Genomic DNA, 19,908 nt, shown 5'->3' on the forward strand with positions numbered 1-19,908 from the left:
GCATGTAGTTCCCTGTTTCCAAGAGCCACTGGAAGTGGTGGCCGTGGACATCCAGGCATCGCTGATTTCGTGTGGTGACGTAACCACACCAGGCGTGATTTTAGCTCTAGTAATGTTCCATTTAAGATCGTCTATTGTACGAGGATTGTTGGCACACACATCGCTTTTTAGTGTGCCCCATAAATAAAAATCACTCGATGTTAAGTCCGGAAACCTGGAGGACAGAGGGCTCTACTGGAAAGTCTTTCTTCAGCGAACAGTATGGTGAAGTGGGCCTTACTTTGGTTGGATGCGTGAGTAGTTGCTCTATTTTGTTGGAATACTGCATACAACTTCTCTGCATTTGTTAATTGTGCATAGGAAGAGTCAAAGATGGCTATATATCTGGCAGTGTGTAAGGTATAATTGAAAAATACGGGGCCAATAATGTGCATGCTGTACAACGAACACCAAACACCTCTCTTCTCTGAGTGGAGAGGTTCTGCATGCAGAATATGTGGGTTGTTCTGCGACCAGTATTTGTAATTCTGGGAGTTTACATAGTCAGACAAATGAAACCAGGCCTCACCTGACGTGAAGTACAGCAAGAGGTGCAAGGAACCGTTAGCAATTGATATTAACATCTAGTTATAATAATGAACTCCTTTTTTCCTGATCCTGAAATTTCAACTCCTGCACCACACTCCACGATAGGCCTTTAATTTCATATATCTTAGTATGTGATGACACGGTGTACGAGATCCATCTACGTGGTGTAGAAACCTCCTTAAAGACCTGCAAGGACTTCTCGTAATGTCCACGCCAATTCTGTCTGTAGTTTCAGGTGTCCTCACTATTGGTCGCCTGTTCCTCTCAACATTTTGAACGGATCCTACAGCTTTCAGTTTCTGGTCGTGGGGAGTTTCCTACCCGGATATTTCGCTTGAAACATTCCTTTACATTGCTTGATGGCGCCTGTCTTTATGTAACACTCAACAATATCAATTCGCTCTTTTAATGCATACTGCCCCATTTGTATAACAACTCAACAATACGAGGTTCTCGCAACAACTGACGCACGAAAACACACCTGTACTCAAGTTTCCGCCAAAATGCAGTGTAGCCAACTTTCGAGACAGTATCGCCACTACACGAGCAATTCGACTAGAGATGATTTACCGGTTTTATGTAAGACACCCAGTGTGCACTCGACTGGGTGTCAGCCAATTTTCTCTAGATCGTTCGAAAAGACCTCACTTCCAACGTTTTATGGACGATAGGTTGATCGAAGAGGTTCGGTAGCATGTCCTCCTCGTTCCCTAGACATGAATCCTTTGGATTCCTGGCTATGGGGAGATTTAAGGACATTGGTGTACGTCCAACCTATCTACAATATGCAGACGTTCGTTACAGTAGCGCGTTACCAGTGCCCGAGACTCAATACGAATGGAGCAAGGTGTATTTGAGAGAGTGCGTGATTCACTACAAAGGATGTGTCCAGGTTGCGTGGTAAGCACACGCAGCACTGCCTATACTGTCTACTTTGACGTAATAGCCAGCTGGGATTGAGAGGACAGATTGCCCCTATAACAACATGTATTAGTTTTCGTACATTTCATGATAGGACATTTTCTTGTACATTTGACCAATGCCATGCCACGTAGGTTACGCGAAACTTTTTTTTTTTTTAACACTCAGTAGATTTCGATCAAAATCTGACCATTCTCGCACAACAAAAGTGTTATTTGCCTGTACATTTCACGAATTTAGGAAATGCGCAGTTAATTACGTCTTTTATGGATCGACGTTGGTCTTCCTGTGACCGTAATCGATTGTCTAGATAAAAATGAAAACAGTTTCAGTCGTCGTGTGCGTCGATTCCTGGACGGACGGTTCCAGAAACGTGGATTGACAGAGGTGGTCCTGTACCGTGGCCTGCTCGATCCCCAGATATGTCCCCTCTGGACTTTTTTGTGTGGTGAGAGATGCGCAACCTTGTTGACGCAACTCCTGTTGCATCAGAAGAGGATCTGGTTGCCCGGATAGTAGCAGCAGCAGGAACAATTCAAGATACTCCTGGGGTTTTTGCCCGTGTCAGACAGAACATGATCCGACGGTGTAACCTTTGTTTACGTGGCAATGGAGGCATTTTTGAAAATCTACTGTAATTGAAATTGGGTTGTGTTAATGTTTGTCTCTCGGTCATAAAAAATTGGAAAATTTTTTGTTGGTTTAATTAATTTGCCGCCAGAGAATCTTCCTCTACCGGTTTAAATACTCCTCATAGGAAAAAATGACATTATGGAAAAATATTTGTTTCGATGTCCCCTACAACCTCCCAGAGTTTGTCGGTTTAAATACTTTTCACCCTGTATATCAATGCGGTCGGTAAGGTCATTTATGTCACATATGTTGATACTTAGGAACTAACTCATCTAAACCCTTTAGGGTTCTTCCCATTGACCTTGAACCATGAACTTTGACAAGAAGCAAGATATCACAGTACAATTAAAGGAAAAAAATCCGGAATTTGTTTATTCTTAGCCATATAACACGAAAAAGAAACCAAATGTTTTGCTCATCTTTTATCCGACCTCACATTTAAACATTTTCGAAAGTCTTGGAATAATCGAGACCGATAACTTGCCAGGATCGATGCCGATAACTGGCAAAAATCGTCGCTATTCTCGATTCTTGGGATGGATGGACTGTCTGTATACATGAGTTCGTAAGGAAGCCTCGGAGCGCGTATCCTACTGGAATCTGGACAGTTTTTGTTTGTCACTGAAAAGAAACTTCTCGTCGACTCTGAGAGCCACATGAAACAGGTGATGAACAGTTATTTGTTTGGTCTAACGACACGTTGCAAAAAACGAAACTACAAGTATCTGCTGAACCACAAGGTAAAATACGTTCGACTGCTCTTCGTCTCCCTGTTTGGCACACAGCTTTGATCGGCCTTGGAGCTTGAAAACACTGTTCCCTCTTGGCAGCCCGACTTGAAGTGTTGCTGGTGGGAGGAGCGATTCCGTGCAGCCACCGGTCGTGTGGCGACGCCCAATCTCGAGTCTCGTGGTGGCTGGATTCCTGCACCTCGGCTGACACCCGCAATATTCGCCGTTGGTAGTCTCCGCACGCGCCGGTCCCGTATGTACCTGCTGTCCGAGGATGGGCTGCAAGAGGAGAAAAGAAAACGAAAGTAAGGGAAAACAGAAGAGTACGTGCATAAAGCAAGAAGGCTGGGGGGGTGGAGGCGGTGTACAGGGGGCGAGATAAAATGGAAATGCAGCGCTGGCAGAATTAGTGCCTTGTACCCCGTGCTGGCCATTGTCGCAGTAAAGCCCGCAGTTTACGGCCCGTCCTGCGCCCTGACTGATGTTTCGCGGAATTTACGCGCTCCTAATTTTATGAGCGTGGGAGGGGAACAGGGCGCTGTCGTGGGCGAAGGGGGTGCAGCAGAGGCGCTTCGCTCCCCCGCCTCGCCTGACCTTTATTCGATTGGAAGATAATGTCGTTTACTGTCGGTCGCCCCTGCAGCGGCGCTGTCCATCCCGCTGGTAACACGTGCATGAACGTGTCGTATACGGCAGCAAGGAGAGAACTGGTCCAGTTGTCAGGGCGCTGACCTCGGGAAGAGCAGAACTGAAACCTCCGCGAGTCGAATCATCGTTTACGTCCTCCACGGATTCGTGTAGATGCTATGGTCCACCAAACCAAGTAATGTATGGTTAAGACACAGGACTCGGATTCGGGAGTGATGTTCCTAAATCGCTTCAGGCGAATGCTGTGTCTGTTCCTTTGAAAAGGCACGGCCGTTTTACTGCCCATCACTACCCGTTGCTCCGTGTCTGATGACCTCGTCGGTCTTGCTTTTTTTTTTCATTTGGGAAGAACGCAGTTCATATAACAGTCGAAGCATCATATTTAGATTTTTGGCGGTTTCTGTACATCAGCTAAGGCGAATGCAATAGTGTTTGCTGTTCTTGTCCTATACGAGCTAAAGCTCATTTTCTGGTTTACAATCTAAGACGCTGTAGACGAGCGGTCCCACGCGCTTCATTTCTGAACCGCGGTGCTGCTACGGTCGCAGGTTCGAATCCTGCCTCGGGCACGGATGTGTGTGATGCCCTTAGTTTAGTTAGGTTTAAGTAGTTCCAAGTTCTAGGGGACTGATGACCTCAGATGTTAACGCACATAATGCTTAGAGACGTTTGGACCATTCTGAACAATCTAAGACGAGAAAAAGACGCAACATGAAGGAATTATGAAACGGAAGTCGGTAGATGTGATGTACATGCACAGACAAACAAAGGAAGATCGCATGATTTATTCAAAAGAAAGAGCTTCACAAATTGAGCAAGCCAATGACCCGCTGGGCCACCTAGCGACCTTTATGCGAGAACTTACTCGGTTTGGCAGTGGTTGGTACAAGTATGGGATGCCCTCCTGAGGGAATTCGTTCCAGCTTCTGTCCAACTGGAGCGTCAGATCGTCAAAATCCCGAGCTGCTTGGTGGGCCCAGTCCATAATACATCTAACGTTCTCAGTTCGGGAGAGATCAGACGGCGTTTGTGCTCAAGATTGGCTTTTGCGAGCTTCGAAAACACGCCGTAGGAGATCTCGCCGTGTGCGGGCGGGAATTAATCTTACTGAAATGTAAGCCCGGGATTGTTTGCCGTGAAGGGCAACAAAACAGGGCGTAGGTGATGATATTTGATTTGTGGAGCTTTCAACTGTGCCGTTATCAGATCCAGTAGAAATTCCCAATCTTTTAACAGTCCGGTCTCGCCACTTTCTGGAATGATAATGAAATCATGAGGCCAACACAAACACCCAGTCCCCGGGAGCAGAAAATCTCCGACCCGGCCTGGAATCGAACGCGGCGGTGAATCTGTGCTATAAGGGTGTCGCGGATGACAACCAAAGGGGTCCTGCTGTGGAAAGAAGTGGCACACTCTTAGTTGTCAGGGTATGGCGGGCGACAGTCAAGTTGGTATCCCACAGCTGTCCGAGGCGTATCCAGACACGCCGCCGTCCTGGAATCGCCTTGACGGGAGAAGGATTGTCTTCAGTGATGAACCGCGCACTTCTGACTGACCCCCGATGACGAGTGAAGACGTGCTTGGAGGCGCCCAACGCATTATTTTTCTCTTCAGTAAATCATCCAGTTTTTCTGAGATTGTAATTGTCTGCGCGCTACATCCATTTGGATAATTCCTTCATGATACGTCGCTTCATTTCCTCTTAGAGTGTACTTCTATAACTGATAAATATCTCGTTACGTAGTAGCTTTCCACAGAGTACTCCTCGGCCTTTGTTAAGTGCTGACAGTGGTCTCCCAGTGTCTGTCGTCCCCTGGGCTCTCTCGCGGCCGTGTTGGATCCGCGGTATATTATGCAGTTTTGAGTGTTATCTTGTTGGCTAGTTGACACGGTAGAACTGTGTCGAACGCTTTCCAGAAATTGGAGAAAACGAGGAGGGGAGAGTCGTGCAACATCGTCCAGCTTACTTTTCGTGACTTTACTATGTAACTAGGGTAGTTAACAGAAATATTAACATACTATTCTCTTATCTCAAGACATGTTGTGTGAACAGAGCAGTGTAATGATTTTTATTTTGGATTCATAGCACTTCCTGATACCGAAAGTAAAAGAACTGTAATTACAAGGCATGCAGAAAGCGTCTCGCAGTATCGGACTTTGTCTTTTCTGTGATAATATCGGTTGTTAATCATACACTGTACGGATACTTAATGTATAATAATAAGGCACAGAGGTATGGGAACCTATTATTACTATTTCACCAAAGTTTAGTTCACTGTTTTACAGAGACTGCAAATAAAAAAATTCTCCTGATCCGCATATCCAGCACGCGGTCGGCCTTCAAAGACAATCGGTTGGTCGGGACTGCACGACAAACACGCGCTATTTTCCAGACATGTTACACGTTTTTTCAGAGAAAATATCATGAGACATTTTTTAGATGCCGTTCCCTATGTAACATAGATAACCGAAATATAGCAACGAAATTAATCACTTACCTTTTTAAGGGATATCACAGACCTCAAAATATCTACTGCATTCTAAGAGCTAGAGTAACTTCATCAAGCGCTCATGAAAGGCAAAGCACTGAAGAGAGGAAGATGATACCCGACTCCAGTGCGCACAGATCCACAAGCTTGCTCCTGCCATTTGGAGGGGATAAGAGAAATCACAGTAGTGGCGGGTATTGTAAGTCGGCCCATACTGCCGGACTGTTCCCAGTAGGCCTATTTTACATACATGTGTCAAAGAATCAGACACTATTGACGATCCACATCCGTACGAAATACAGTACTTCGAAATTAACTCGCTGATCCCGAATTCTTTGACGTCACTACTCAGTAGTCACCGGTACCAGAACCCGTATTTCACGCTGATCACGAGCGGTCGCCTAAAACGCTTCGGCCATCCGTGCACGACTCTTCGTTGTCGCATTCTCTCTGCTGCGGGGATCCAAGTAATGCTGTGAGCATTAGACGATGAATTCAGTAAAGTGCGATATGAGGATGTGGCTATTGAGCCATACGTAAGTCTGGGTCGGTCGGGGAGGCGCCCAAAGTAGTGAAGGCGATCGTTCGCGATAATCGGGAGTGAGGGTTCGAGCTAAGGATAGGAAAAATAGACCGGTATTTTAGGTCTGAATAACCGGTATTTTTCGGTATTTGTCTGGTCTCGCTTATAACAGGTGTTCTTATATTTTTTTTACTAATAAGCGAGTAAAAAGACTGAAATGTCAGTTCGTTTTTAAATAAACTTTTTTAAGAAATGAATAACTTTTATTCGTAAAATTTGCGTTGGTTTGAAGTATTGCGTTACAATACAGTATGGTACAAACCATCAGTGATGTTTTAATAACAATGCCGAAAGAAACGGGCGATCAACACATGGTATAAGAATTGGTGCAGCAATAGTGGACAATACTGTCACTGTAGACTTGTATCGTGGCTAAAGGTACGCGTGTGCGTGCTGTGTGCAAGACTTGCCCTCACCTGGTCTGTACTGTATTATCTCACTGTCGTCGCCGGACATCCGTTGTACTGCAGTATGGCACCAATCCTAGAACGGAAATGCTGTTACGAAGTGACGTATCATTGAAGTACATTGCTTCTTTTGCTTAAAAGATTAAAGATTTGTCTGCCATTTCTATGAAATAATAATGAAGGATGGAAATTATGGCAACGCTAATAAATTAAAATCTCAACAAAACCTAAATCGTACTATATAAAAGGAAATAGCTGCCAGTCAGTGTGGCCGAGCGGTTCGAGGCGCTTCAGTCTGGAATCGCGCGACCGCTACGGTCACAGGTTCGAATCCTGCCTCGGGCATGGATGTGTGTGATGTCCTTAGGTTAGTTAGGTTTAAGTAGTTATAATTTCTAGGGGACTGATGACCTCAGATGTCAAGTCCCATAGTGCTCAGAGCCATTTGAACCATTTGATCTGCTTCCTGTTTCTACATAATATGCCTTTTGGAAACAGACAAACTAACACGAAAAAGAGATTTCATCAACCTCGCTTTTCATCCTTTACCACTGGCTACTCGAAACGTCCAAAATAACTTTTTTTTGTTTAGTATTCAACGCTTATCACTTTGCGAGAAAAGTAGCGAACCGTCGACGGACTATGATTTCTTTTATTTACCTATTTAATTTAATATTTTGATTCTATATGTCCTGACAGACAGAGAGAGAGAGAGAGAGAGAGAGAGAGAGAGAGTCAAAATTTTTCAATTTCTGATAATTTTCGACGTTGGTTACAGGAACTAATAGCGGTAAAGAACTAAACATCGGTTACTTGGGCAATCGGTTATTTTGAGAGGTTTTAACAGTCAGGTTAAACTGGCATGGAAGAAAATCGATTTAAACGAAAACTGGATGTTTCAGTGATTACTGTCTTTCCTAGTTAAAGTCCTGGTCCAGTAGAAATCTTCGTAAGTCGCTCATGGGTGCAGCTGATGCCAAGGAATTCGTACTTAATTTCTAAACATGAGTGTGATGCAGACAACATATTTTTAGGTACAGTAAAGTCACATTGTAATTCTAAAATATACCTCCCCTTCATCGCCCACAGCCGTACTCCCAGCCCTTGCACCGTTCCAATTATGTTTCACGACACAGTTCTACTTGTCGCGATCTCATAAATGTGCTGCACGTGCCGCTGAAGCGGAGAGACGTAACGCCATTGGTAGCGTAGACGCCTTTTTCGGTTTGCCGAGTGACTTGTGTTTTCTACTTCGCCAAAGTAGAAGCAGAATCAGAGAGCAGCGATAGGACAGAGACGTTCTGCCAGCACGTGTTATCGATAAGTCTGTTGCAGTCGGTGCTGCCTATTGTATAGGCCAAGTGCGGCAGAGCCTCGCAGCCTAGGTGTCCCAGACGTGGCCACCTGCAATATTTATGTGTTTGCGTAGGCGGCGGCGCCGTCTCGGGGCAGCTTTGTGGAATTCGGGCGGCTCTGCGCGCTGCGGCGCTCCGCCGTAATTTACGCAACTCCGGTCTGACGTTTACTGTGGCTCGCCCGCGCCACCTGCGATGATTTAAAATTGTCTCCCGGCGGCAGACCCGGTGCTGCACTCCGCTAAAGGATGCAGCTGTGGCGAGGTACGGAGGAAAGGCAGCGGTGGGTCGGCCAACCGTACAAGTCAAAAATGTTTCGGTGGGGCCATGCACCTTACACAAAAAACATCGTTCGGAAAGCCTGTTGCGGCTGTGTGGCTTACGCTGAGCTGACAAAAGTTACGGTATAGCGATATGCACATGTACAGATGGCGGTAACATTGCATATGCAAGGAGTGCAGTGGCATTGGTAATCAGGTAATTCATGTAAAAGGTTTCAGACCTCATTATTGCTGCACCACCAGAATTAACAGACTTTGAACAGGGAACGGTAGCTGGAGCCTGAGGCATGAGGCACTTCATTTCGGAAATCGTTAGCGTAATGTGTTTTCCGAGATCCACTGGGTCAAGAGTGCACCGAGAACACCAAATTTCAGACATTACCTCTTACCGCGGACAGCTCGTTGGTCTATGGCCTTCACTTAACGACCGAGAGCAGCGGCGATGGCGTAGAATTGTCAGTGCTAACAGACAGGCAACATTACGTGAAATAAACGCATAAATCATTGTGGGACTTACTATGAACTTATCCGTTGGGACAAGGCTGCAGAATTTGGCGTTATTAGGCTGTGGCAATAGACGACAGACGCGAGAGTCTTTGCTAACAGAACGATGTTGCCTGCAGTGTCTGTCGTGGACCATATCGGTTGGAACCTTGACGACCATGGCCTGGTCAGGTGAAGCCCGATTACAGTTGGTAAGAGCTGATGTTAGGGTTCGATTGTGGCTCTGACCGCACGAAGCCATCGATCCGAGTTGTCAAGATGCAGTGCAAGCTGGTAGTTGGTCCATGACGGTATTAGCTGTGTTTACATGGTATGGAGTGGGTCCTCTAGAATAGCTGAACCGATAATTGACTGCAAATGGTTATGTTCAGCTAGGTAGAGGCCATTTGCAGCCATTCATGGATTTTTTCACCCAAAAAACAATGGAGTTTTTATGGAGCACAACGCGTTATGTCAGAACATTCTGGACAAGTAGAGCGAATCATTTTGGCACCTAGATCGCCCGACATGAATCCCACAGAACATTTAGGGAATATAATCGAGAGATCAGTTCGTGCAGAAAATCTTGCAACGACGACACTTTCGCAATTGTGGACGGCTATGTAGGCAGCATGGCTCATTATTTCTGCAGGGGACTCGCCACGACATACTGACTCCATGCCACTTCGTGTTGCTGCACAACGCCGAGCGAAAGGAGGTCAGATTCAATATTAGGAGGTATCCCATGACCTTTGGCATCCCAGTGTATAGCCGGTGATTCCGTGGTGATCTTACAAACCTTCTCGGATGCTGGAAGAGGGTAAATGTAGTAATTTAAGATACAGAAACCAGGTCTGGAAACGACCGAGTCGGAACTTAAGAGCGAAAATCGTTGTGCTACCTCTTCTACTGCAAGCTGTTTTCTTTCAAAATATTTGGAGGATATGGTACGAACCAAAACAACAAAAAGTATTGAAGTAAACATGCGCTCTAAAACGCATACCTTAAGAGATGTGAGCACTTGTTCAATGGAAGAGTTGTGTTTCACAGTGCAAATGCTCATGAACAAATGCTCTTTTTCAGTGGAAGATGTGTGTTTCACTGTTGCGTAGATGTTACGGTATGTAGTCTAGCGACGTGAAAGGAGATAGTTTCCTCAGTGATTAACCTATTGTACTTCAACTAGCGCCTTGTCTTATCTTCGTAGAGGTTGTATTAAGTATCTATGACCTGACGACCTGTGTGGCGCAGTGGTAAAGACTTGTATACACAAACCTTCTGCGTATCAAAATCGCTACAGCATATCCTGACTTCAGCCTTCAGATACAGGCAGAAAACGCGGTGACTTCCGAGTAATTATTGTGTTTGAATAAAGGTGTTATTATATTGGTCTCCTTGACTGTTTGTTTCACTTACTTGTGTACTAAACGCAGCAGTTCTTCCTACATATCGTCCACGTTTCCTCTAGCTACGTTACTTGGCAGTGACGCATCGTGCGTAAGCTACTTTCATCCTTATGTTTTGTACACCATTTTATGTTACACTCTGATCGTTACATAATCATAAATTATACACGCAAATTTTCCTCGAGAATCAATCTATTAGCTAAAACAGCATAAAAATCGCTACACTATGTGATGAGATGACCCTTCACATACTAACAGCAAAACGCAGCGAGACCCTTTAATTTAGAAACAAGTATAGATGTGGCTTCGTTATGAATTTTCCAGAAGACATACGTCAGCGAAGTTACTTCATGTAGAAACAGAAAAAAGTATTTTTTTCTCAAATGAGTTCTTGTGTAGGAGGAGATTTCCAGAAGGAAAATTCGTAATTCGAGTTACAATTTATCTTCGCGCTCTGTCAGGCAACTAGCATTGAGATATACGTGGTCAGTCATATTGATAGCAAAAATATTCGCCTATCTTTGACGTAACGCAGTTTCTAGTGATATAAATTACTGTAGCATTTTTCTAACGCCCTTTACAACGTACCTAAATCAGGAAAGATATGAAGAAGTATTTACGGGTCCAAAACTTAATGGCATGTGGAACTCCATCCCTAGAACTATGTAAACGAGTTGCTGAAATACTTCTTCCATAACAACGGTGTGGCCGCGCGGGATAGCCGTGCGGTCTAAGGGGTCTTGTTACGGTGCGTGCGGCTCCCCTCTTCGGAGGTTCGAGTCCTCACTCGGCCATGGGTGTGTGTGTGTGTGTTGTCCTTAGCGTAAGTTAGTTTAAGTTAGACTAAGTAGTGCTTAAGCCTAGGGACCAATGACCTCAGCAGTTTGGTCCCATAGTCCTTACCACATTTCTTTTCCTAGCAACGGTGTATTGACATTTTAAACTAAACTGCATTGTATAATAGGTTGCTGGCTGCATACAGGACTGAATATTGAGCTTTAATCGAGCCACTGTGAAATGTTTGTGGGTTCACACACTAGACTTGATGGGATGCGAATTTGCATAAAGGGCTGTTAGTAGTGAAAGACGTACCCCGCATCTCGTAGCGAGCAAGCATTGGAGTGAAAGAACGCACAAACATTTTGTATTAGTTGACATGACGAATTCTCCAGCCTTGAGGTGCGCTTCGTGCACAAACTTTCTGCAGACATATTTTTTTTTTTGGTGGTGTGGTCCCCTGGTGGTGCAAGATCCGGATCACAAATGAACCAGTTTCCTTGATCATGTTCAAAAAACTGAATAGTGGCTCACACAGCACGCGCGCGCGCGTGTGTGTGTGTGTGCGTGTGCGTGTGCGTGTGCGTGTGCGTGTGCGTGTGCGTGTGCGTGTGCGTGTGCGTGTGCGTGTGCGTGTGCGTGTGCGTGTGCGTGTGCGTGTGCGTGTGCGTGTGCGTGTGCGTGTGCGTGTGCGTGTGCGTGTGCGTGTGCGTGTGCGTGTGCGTGTGCGTGTGCGTGTGCGTGTGCGTGTGCGTGTGCGCGTGCGCGTGCGCGTGTGCGTGTGCGTGTGTGTGTGTGTGTGCGCGCGCGCACGCGAGCTAGGATGCCATACTAGCTCTCGTATGAACTCCCTGGGAGAAAGTGCAAAAATGTTGCTATCTTAAATGAAGTTACTTTGAGGCTGGAAGACTGGCGCACCGCAAAGTCTGATTTCTTTTCTGCTTTATTTGTCTCGCTTTAATCGCAGCATTAGCTATTAAGGGATCCTGAGTGTATACTCTCAATACATGTTACTCTACTTTATGTTTCTCCCTAGATTGGATGAGCCCATTCGACCGCGTTGTCTGTGGTGAGTACAAAATTTTAATTACTTTCACTATTTCTTTCTCTTGAGAATCTACTTTCTTGCATTGTTGCTTTATTTTCGTGAACTTCCAACTTCTCTCTGTCCAGTGCATGTGGAGAGAGAATTGTTCTGCGCTTTAACCGTAGTATTTCTTTTAACTGTTCTAATTATTTAGTATTATTAACACACAGATATTCTGTTCATCTCTGTAACAATAGCATTAAGTCCATAATTTTTTATTCTCCTATATGCATGATACACTCCGTAGCAATACGTAGCTGCAAAATTTTGGATGAGAAAAAAAGAAGAAAATAGAAACAGAGGACTGGAAAGATTATAAGTAATAACTGTTTGATTAGTCTCGCTTTATTGGAGCCATCTGCTACAAGTATTCTTGTTTGCATGCAGAAAATGTTGTGTGACTTACTCGGTTCCATAATACGAGCAATTGATAGTGCAGAGATCCCAGATCCCACTGTTATTCAGGGGTGGCTTCTGTCATACAAAAAACTCATTCTTCACGGTAAAGCATGTTTGCCTTCGTTTTAAAATAGGGAATGGGTCACCTAGGTATTGTACTGAACAAGTACATCGTTGTGTGTCGGGTACAAGTACGCCTATTGTTTGTGTAGGCCAAGCTTGAGAACAGATTCGCACGTAGATGTTCCGTTTCGCTGTCTTACCTACAAATTCGCACCTAGTCAAACGTAAACTGGTTTTCAGTATTTTTTAAAGTGGTAGTGTAATGTCATCACGATGACATAGATAGTTATTTACCGAGTTCTTACGTGTATCATTGAATATAATCTAGTACAGACTTCCTAACATTCCTACGAAGTATGCAAGAAAGTATGTGGAATCAGAGGTTGCGGACACTAAGTTTTGACGCTTCTCCTGTGTAACTGCGACTTGTCTAAAAAGTAATATCGCAAGGAGATATTTTCTAGGATTAGAGGTATGTTTTATAACAGCTTCAAATAAAAACTAACAGAAAAACAATACGCTAGAAAATTGATGAGACATTTCGAATGACGAAACTTCATTAAATAGTTTCTGCTAAATGCACTGGAAGAAGCCTTTGGAGAAGAAAATGTAGACAGGTTTATACACGACTGTTCGGTTGGCGAAGGGCTCCTTAAGGGCTAATTGTAAGTCAGTATCCTCGAATTAATAAGTCTATTCCTTTTAACCGTTGGTGACATTTGCTTTCCCTTTGCTACCTGCGGTACATCCTGACAATTGTTCAGACTGGAATACTTGTAATCTGAAATAAAATGAAAAGCAGCAGTGACAATTGCTATACTCGCTAAATGAGAAGATGGAGATGTAATTCGCTTTAGGAACAAGTAACCCAAACTACTGCTGAATTCAGTCGAAATTACGTTTCTACCTATCGTCGAAAGACAGCAAACTGTAGTCGTGAATTTCAGGCGAGGAAAAGCGGCAAGCCCGATGAAAGACAGAGCAGTGGCCATTCGTAGATACTAAGTTATTACCCAGAACACTGAGGAAAAGATTCGAGCATCAAGCACATTACATCAGCAGTGATATGTACTGTCAGATGTTCTAAAACGACGTGTGAGGCATTTCAAAAGAAAAAGCAAGGAATGCTTCTCTCATTGCCAAGTAATTCTCATTTTTCATATTTTCAATTAAAATTAAATTATTTTATTAATATCCTGAGTTAAGATACATCTTTGATAAAGGTCAAGAACGAAAACATCCACCGAACTTTTCGTTTGCTTGTCTTGTTCGATAGTGGAAGTAAAATTTCTGGATTGAGTCCACGATCACCATGAACTTTTACTAGATTGCTTAGTTATCTTTTTTATGTATTAGATTATTTAATAACACGTATCGCTTACTGCCACCAGCAGCCTCGCTCATTACTTGTGAAACAGAGTGCAGTAACAGTGCATGTTAACACCGGACCCTGTTTCAGAACTTCCGGCCTCCATCCGGTGATCAGAGAGGAACGACGTCAAAACAGTGGGGCTGCTAAACTGTCTTTTCCCTGACCTTCCCTGACATCTTAAATGGGTCGGCAGTTTTCTGCCCCTAGGACGGAATCTGCCTATCCCATCTATCTGTGTCTAGCGTTATCCTATGTGAAAGTGTAAGAGGTTTTTCGATACGTTTACGAATCATGTAACTGAGATGGGACTTGGGTATCACACCGGTAGGTGGGAAACCACCTAAAAACGACGTCCAGGATGGCCGGCCCCGTCCTTAACCTTCCGGGCGGATTCGATCCGTGGCCAGCGCCTCTCCCCGAACCCCAGAAGTGGCGTGCTAACGTGCACGGCTATCCGGGTGGAACGAAAGTGCTAAAGGGTAACTAAATAAATTTGTATATATGCAGACTGAAGCGATGAATGAAAATTTGTACCAAGGGCAGGATTCGAACCCAGATCGGCTGCGCTAGTACGTCATCCTGACACAGTGCCGGCGCTCAACTGCACGGACAACACTAGCACGCCTCCCTCTTCCAATCCAAATTCCCCTTTACTCCTCAGCTCATTTGCTATTCTCATTAAACTCGAACCGCATTGCAGGGCTCGCCAACTGTATGTCAGTATCTAAAAATGGGAAATCCAAGGTGAAACCCTTGCATAGGTTCAAAAATGGTTCAAATGGCTCTGAGCACTATGGGACTTAGCATCTATGGTCATCAGTGCCCTAGACCTTAGAACTACTTGAACCTAACTAACCTAAGGACGTCACACAACACCCAGTCATCACGAGGCAGAGAAAATCCCTGACCCCGCCGGGAATCGAACCCGGGCGCGGGAAGCGAGAACGCTACCGCACGACCACGAGCTGCGGACCCCAGGCATAGGTGCTTTTATTTGATGAGCTATATATGACTCCAGAGATCTTTTCAAGTTTCAAACATATTTTAGAGTTTAGGGGAAATGCGAATGGTTTGAGGCGCGAATGAGAATTTGGATTGAGGAGGGAGGCGCTCCAGGGTAGTCCGTGCAGTTGTGCGAAGCTACTGTGGCAGGGTGGCGTAGTGGTTAGCGCATCTCCCTACTGAGCAGGAGACCTGGGTTCAAATCTCGACCTTCGTAAAAATTCTCATTTGTGGCTTCAGTCTGCATATACACGTCACAGATGTTCGAGACTTTGAACAGTTCATTTACAATATATTTCATTACCTGAACAGTGACTTGTTGCTAAAAATTCTGCTGAAGTATGACAAACCATTACCAGTGCTTGATGATGGCACGGTTATGTTTTGTCACCACTCATAGTTGTGAAGTGCTTTTTATGATGGTGTCAAATGAAAATCAAGTGTTATCAATAATACGCGACACAATGACGGTATCATACATACAGGGACTATTTGTCATCTCATGACGTCACACAATTTCACTCGACGTACAATGTCATACGCCGCAGTTTTACGCTTCGTCGTGTTTTGTTCACCCGTGAAATAGTAGACAAATGTTATTTACACTACAATAATCGCTACACTTTTCAAGAGCGTTGTTTCCACACGCTTAGCGAATAGCCTCGTTTCCGGTGCAAACATTGCCCGGTCCGAAATGTTTTGTCACGAAAATGGCCGACTTTGCGCGTCACGTTTAGTGTAAACAGGGGCGCCGAATGGGCCCCGAAACTTATTAAATTCAACTGCGATTACGGTTCGGCGTTATCACGGCGTTTCATAAGCTCTAATTTGCAACGCAAATCGCGCGCCGGCGCAGTCAGAATTTTAGGGTCGCCCCACGGGCCCGACGCCTAAATATGGCGCTTTTCCACGCAATTACCCGAGCCCGGGCTAATCCGCGTTTACTGTGGCGTCTCGCGCGATTTTACTGGCCCGGCGCCGCAGGGGTACGGATCCGGCCAACAGCGCGCAGTTAACGGGTTACCGGGGTGGAGCGAGGGCGCGGGCGGTTGCGTTCGATTGGAAGCCGGGGATATATGCAGATAGCGAACGGTTCCCGCTACATTATTGCCGATCGGGATGTTGTGCGATGGGATCGCATCGGTTACGGGATCAGCTAAAAAAAGATAAAAAAAAGAAACGAGAGCGGTGGGCTTGGAGGATTTTACGAGCGGCAGTCAACGTCTGACAGCTACACAGCGCCCGTCCATGTCGGCCATTATTATATTTTAATCTGTCGGCCAGTTTTTACTGCTCTGCTCCGTCACAATAATTCTCTCTCTTTCTCTGCGCTCATCTTTTGCTATCAGCAGTAACAGGAAAAAAAACATTGAAAGACAAGAAAAATCTCGAACAACCTTCATATCTTCACGCGCTTACACACACACACACACACACATACACACACACACACACACACACACACACACACACACACACACACACACACAAAAGTTGCTTGTTGTATTTTGTGAACCAGTTCCGTAGTCTGTAGACCACTGTCAAGTACGTGTACTAAGGTACAGCCATGTATTAGTCTTTCTCCGTGCTCATTTGCATATTTAAATGTCTCTATACTCACTATAATTACTCTAAATTTGTCATCTCTTTGATAATTCTCATCTGGGTCTTCAAAATACACTGTCTGATCAAAAGTACCCGACACCTATAAGCGGACGTCAAAATATGCTACTGGCCATTAAAATTGCTACACCAAGAAGAAATGCAGATTATAAACGGATATTCATTGGACAAATATATTATACTAGAACTGACATGTGATTACATTTTAACACAATTTGGGTGCATAGATCCTGAGAAATCAGTACCCAAAACAACCAACTCTGGCCGTAATAACGGCCTTGATGCGCCTGGGCATTGAGTCAAACAGAGCTTGGATGGCGTGTACAGGTACAGCTGGCCATGCAGTTTCAACACGATACCACAGTTAAGAGTAGGGACTGGCATATTGTGACGAGCCAGTTGCTCGGCCACCATTGACCAGACGTTTTCGATTGGTGAGAGATCTGAAGAATGTGCTGGCGAGGGCAGCAGTCGAAAATTTTCTGTATCTAGAAAGGCCCGTACAGGACCTGCAACATGCGGTCGTACATTATCCTGCTGAAATGTAGGGTTTCGCAGGCGTCGAATGAAGGGTAGATCCACGGGTCGTAGGACATCTGAAATGTAACGTCCACCGTTCAAAGTGCCGTCAATGCGAACAAGAGGTGACCGAGACGTGTAACCAATGGCGCCCCATACCATCACGCCGGGTGATACGCCAGTATGGTGGTGACGAATACACGCCTCCAATTTGCGTTCACCGCGATGTCGCCAAACACGGATGCGACCATCATGATGCTGTAAACAGAACCTAGATTCATCCGAAAAATTGAAGTTTTGCCATTCGGGCACCCATGTTCGTCGTTGAGTACACCATCGTAGGTGCTCCTGTCTGTGATCCAGCGTCAAGGCTAACCGCAGCCAGGGTCTCCGAGCTGATAGTCCATGCTGCTGCAAACGTCGTCGAACTGTTCGTGCAGATGGTTGTTGTCTTGCTAACGTCCCCATCTGTTGACTCAGGGATCGAGACGTGGCTGCACGATCCGTTACAGCCAAGTGGATAAGATGCCTGTCATCTCGACTGCTAGTGATACGAGGCCGTTGGGATCCACCACGGCATTCCGTATTACCCTGCTGAACCCACCGATTCCATATTTTGCCTACAGTCATTGGATCTCGACCAACGCAAGCAGCAACATCGCGATACGATAAACCGCAATCGCGATAGGCTACAATCCGACCTTTATCAAAGTCGGAAACGTGATGGTACGCATTTCTCCTCCTTAGACGAAGCATCACAACGTTTCACCAGGCAACGCCGGTCAACTGCTGTTTGTGTATGACAAATCAGTTGGAAACGTTCCTCATGTCAGCACTTTGTTGGTGTCGCCACCGGCGCCAGCCTTGTGTGAATGCTCTGAAAAGCTAATCATTTGCTTGTCACAGCATCTTCTTCGTATCGGTTAAATTTCGTGTGTGTTGGACGTTATCTTCGTGGTGTAGAAATTTTAATGGGCAGTTGTGTAGACAGTTTCCATCCTTCACCTTTATGACCCACAAACACATCATCATCATAATCATTATCACGTTTATGACGGCTTGAAATCTTCTGGTGGAACGTTCAATGAGTTTTCTAAATGTGTGTGGGGGAATGCCAGCCCATTTCTCCTCAAGAACCGAAACCAGAGAAGGCAGTGATTGGCAGTGACTGTTTATTTATTGGTAAAATAATTTAATAAACAAACAGGGAGTGATGTTCGACGTTGGGGTCTGAAGTGAAGTCGACCTTCTAACTCATCCCAAAGGTATTCACGACTGTGGGCAGGCCACATCATTTCAGTGATATTATTCTCCACAGAACTTCGCCCCAGCTGCGTTAAGACGGGGTACATCGTCAGGCTGATACAGTCATCTTCTCCAAACTGTTGCTCTACTGTCTGCAGCACAAAATTCTGTTAAATGTGTTTATATCCTTCCGTACGCAGCGTTTTCGTAAGCCCAATAGAGGGACCACATCCTAACCAAGAGAAACATCCCCATTACATAACACCATCTTCTCTGTGCTTCACTGTTGCTAATCGGACCACGATTTACGACTCTTACTGCCAAAATCGATATGACAAAGCCAATACCACAGAGAGACGGGAAAAGGCAAACGGAAAAGAATAGAAATGTTCTCTGTCAGGCGATGGTTCTCACCACGCAAGTATTTCCAAGTTTTTTTCTCTCTTGTTTCCTTCCACTTGCTGCGTGTTGAATTCGTAGAAACTATCACAAGCTAATGGTAACGAACGGGCCATTATGTTATTCTGTCGCGTTCGTTTCGAAACGCATCGATATAAATCAGATCTTAGACATTCTGTTATCGCATCCGGTTCTCTTAGGGAAGAATGAAAGACGATATTACGACTCCATATGCATATGCTTTATCGACAGCATTAGTCTGATAAACAAGTGTCGAATATTTTGAGAAGCAGTAGCACTCATCGAAACAAGGAGAACAAGGCGCATACTTCGTGAGGTATGAGCACCTTTTGCTACGGGGGACTGAGAGGCGTCTGGTTGTGAATATGAGAATAGTCGTTGAGGCTCGTTCAACAGAGTCAACAGTATGTGTAATGTCTTTTTGTATAACGGCGCTCTAGGTACATATTATTTTTGAGGGTTGGGTGATCTGTAGTCAGCTGCGTGATGCGACTTGTTCTATAGTTTTTCGTCAACTAAATGTACAGTACTCTCTTCCATCTCAGGCTTGTAGCCTAATAGTTTTTCAGCATTCTCCATTTCGGAGTGCTAGGTAACCTGAGTCTATAAGAAGCTGGGAAAGCTTGCCAAATAGCTTAACAGGTGATACTTTTTGTGTAGTATTAGGTTCCCACTTCATATCATAATTCCGACAGACGGGAAAGAACCTGAAAGAGCAGTTAAATGAAATGGAGAATGTCTTGATAAGAAATTGTAAGGCGAATATCAGTACAAGGTAATGGAATGTAATCGAACTAAATCAGATGGTTCTGATGTAATTAGACTGAGAAAAGAGAGACTGAGAACTGTCGACAGTTTCTCTAATTGGGCAGCAAA

General features: G+C 44.9%; 1 protein-coding gene across 1 annotated transcript in view; it reads left to right on the plus strand.

Moving 5' to 3' along the window:
- LOC126427934 (homeobox protein abdominal-A homolog) overlaps window positions 1-12,415 on the plus strand; it is a 79,036-nt gene extending 66,621 nt beyond the window's left edge. Inside the window, exon 2 of the mRNA XM_050089826.1 lies at window positions 12,339-12,415. Within this exon, the coding sequence (XP_049945783.1) occupies window positions 12,339-12,415 (77 nt within the window). The remainder of the gene's footprint in view (window positions 1-12,338) is intronic.
- The last annotated feature ends 7,493 nt before the right edge of the window (window positions 12,416-19,908 follow it).

This window comes from Schistocerca serialis, chromosome 12, assembly GCF_023864345.2.
Source record: "Schistocerca serialis cubense isolate TAMUIC-IGC-003099 chromosome 12, iqSchSeri2.2, whole genome shotgun sequence".
Classification (NCBI taxonomy): domain Eukaryota; kingdom Metazoa; phylum Arthropoda; class Insecta; order Orthoptera; family Acrididae; genus Schistocerca; species Schistocerca serialis.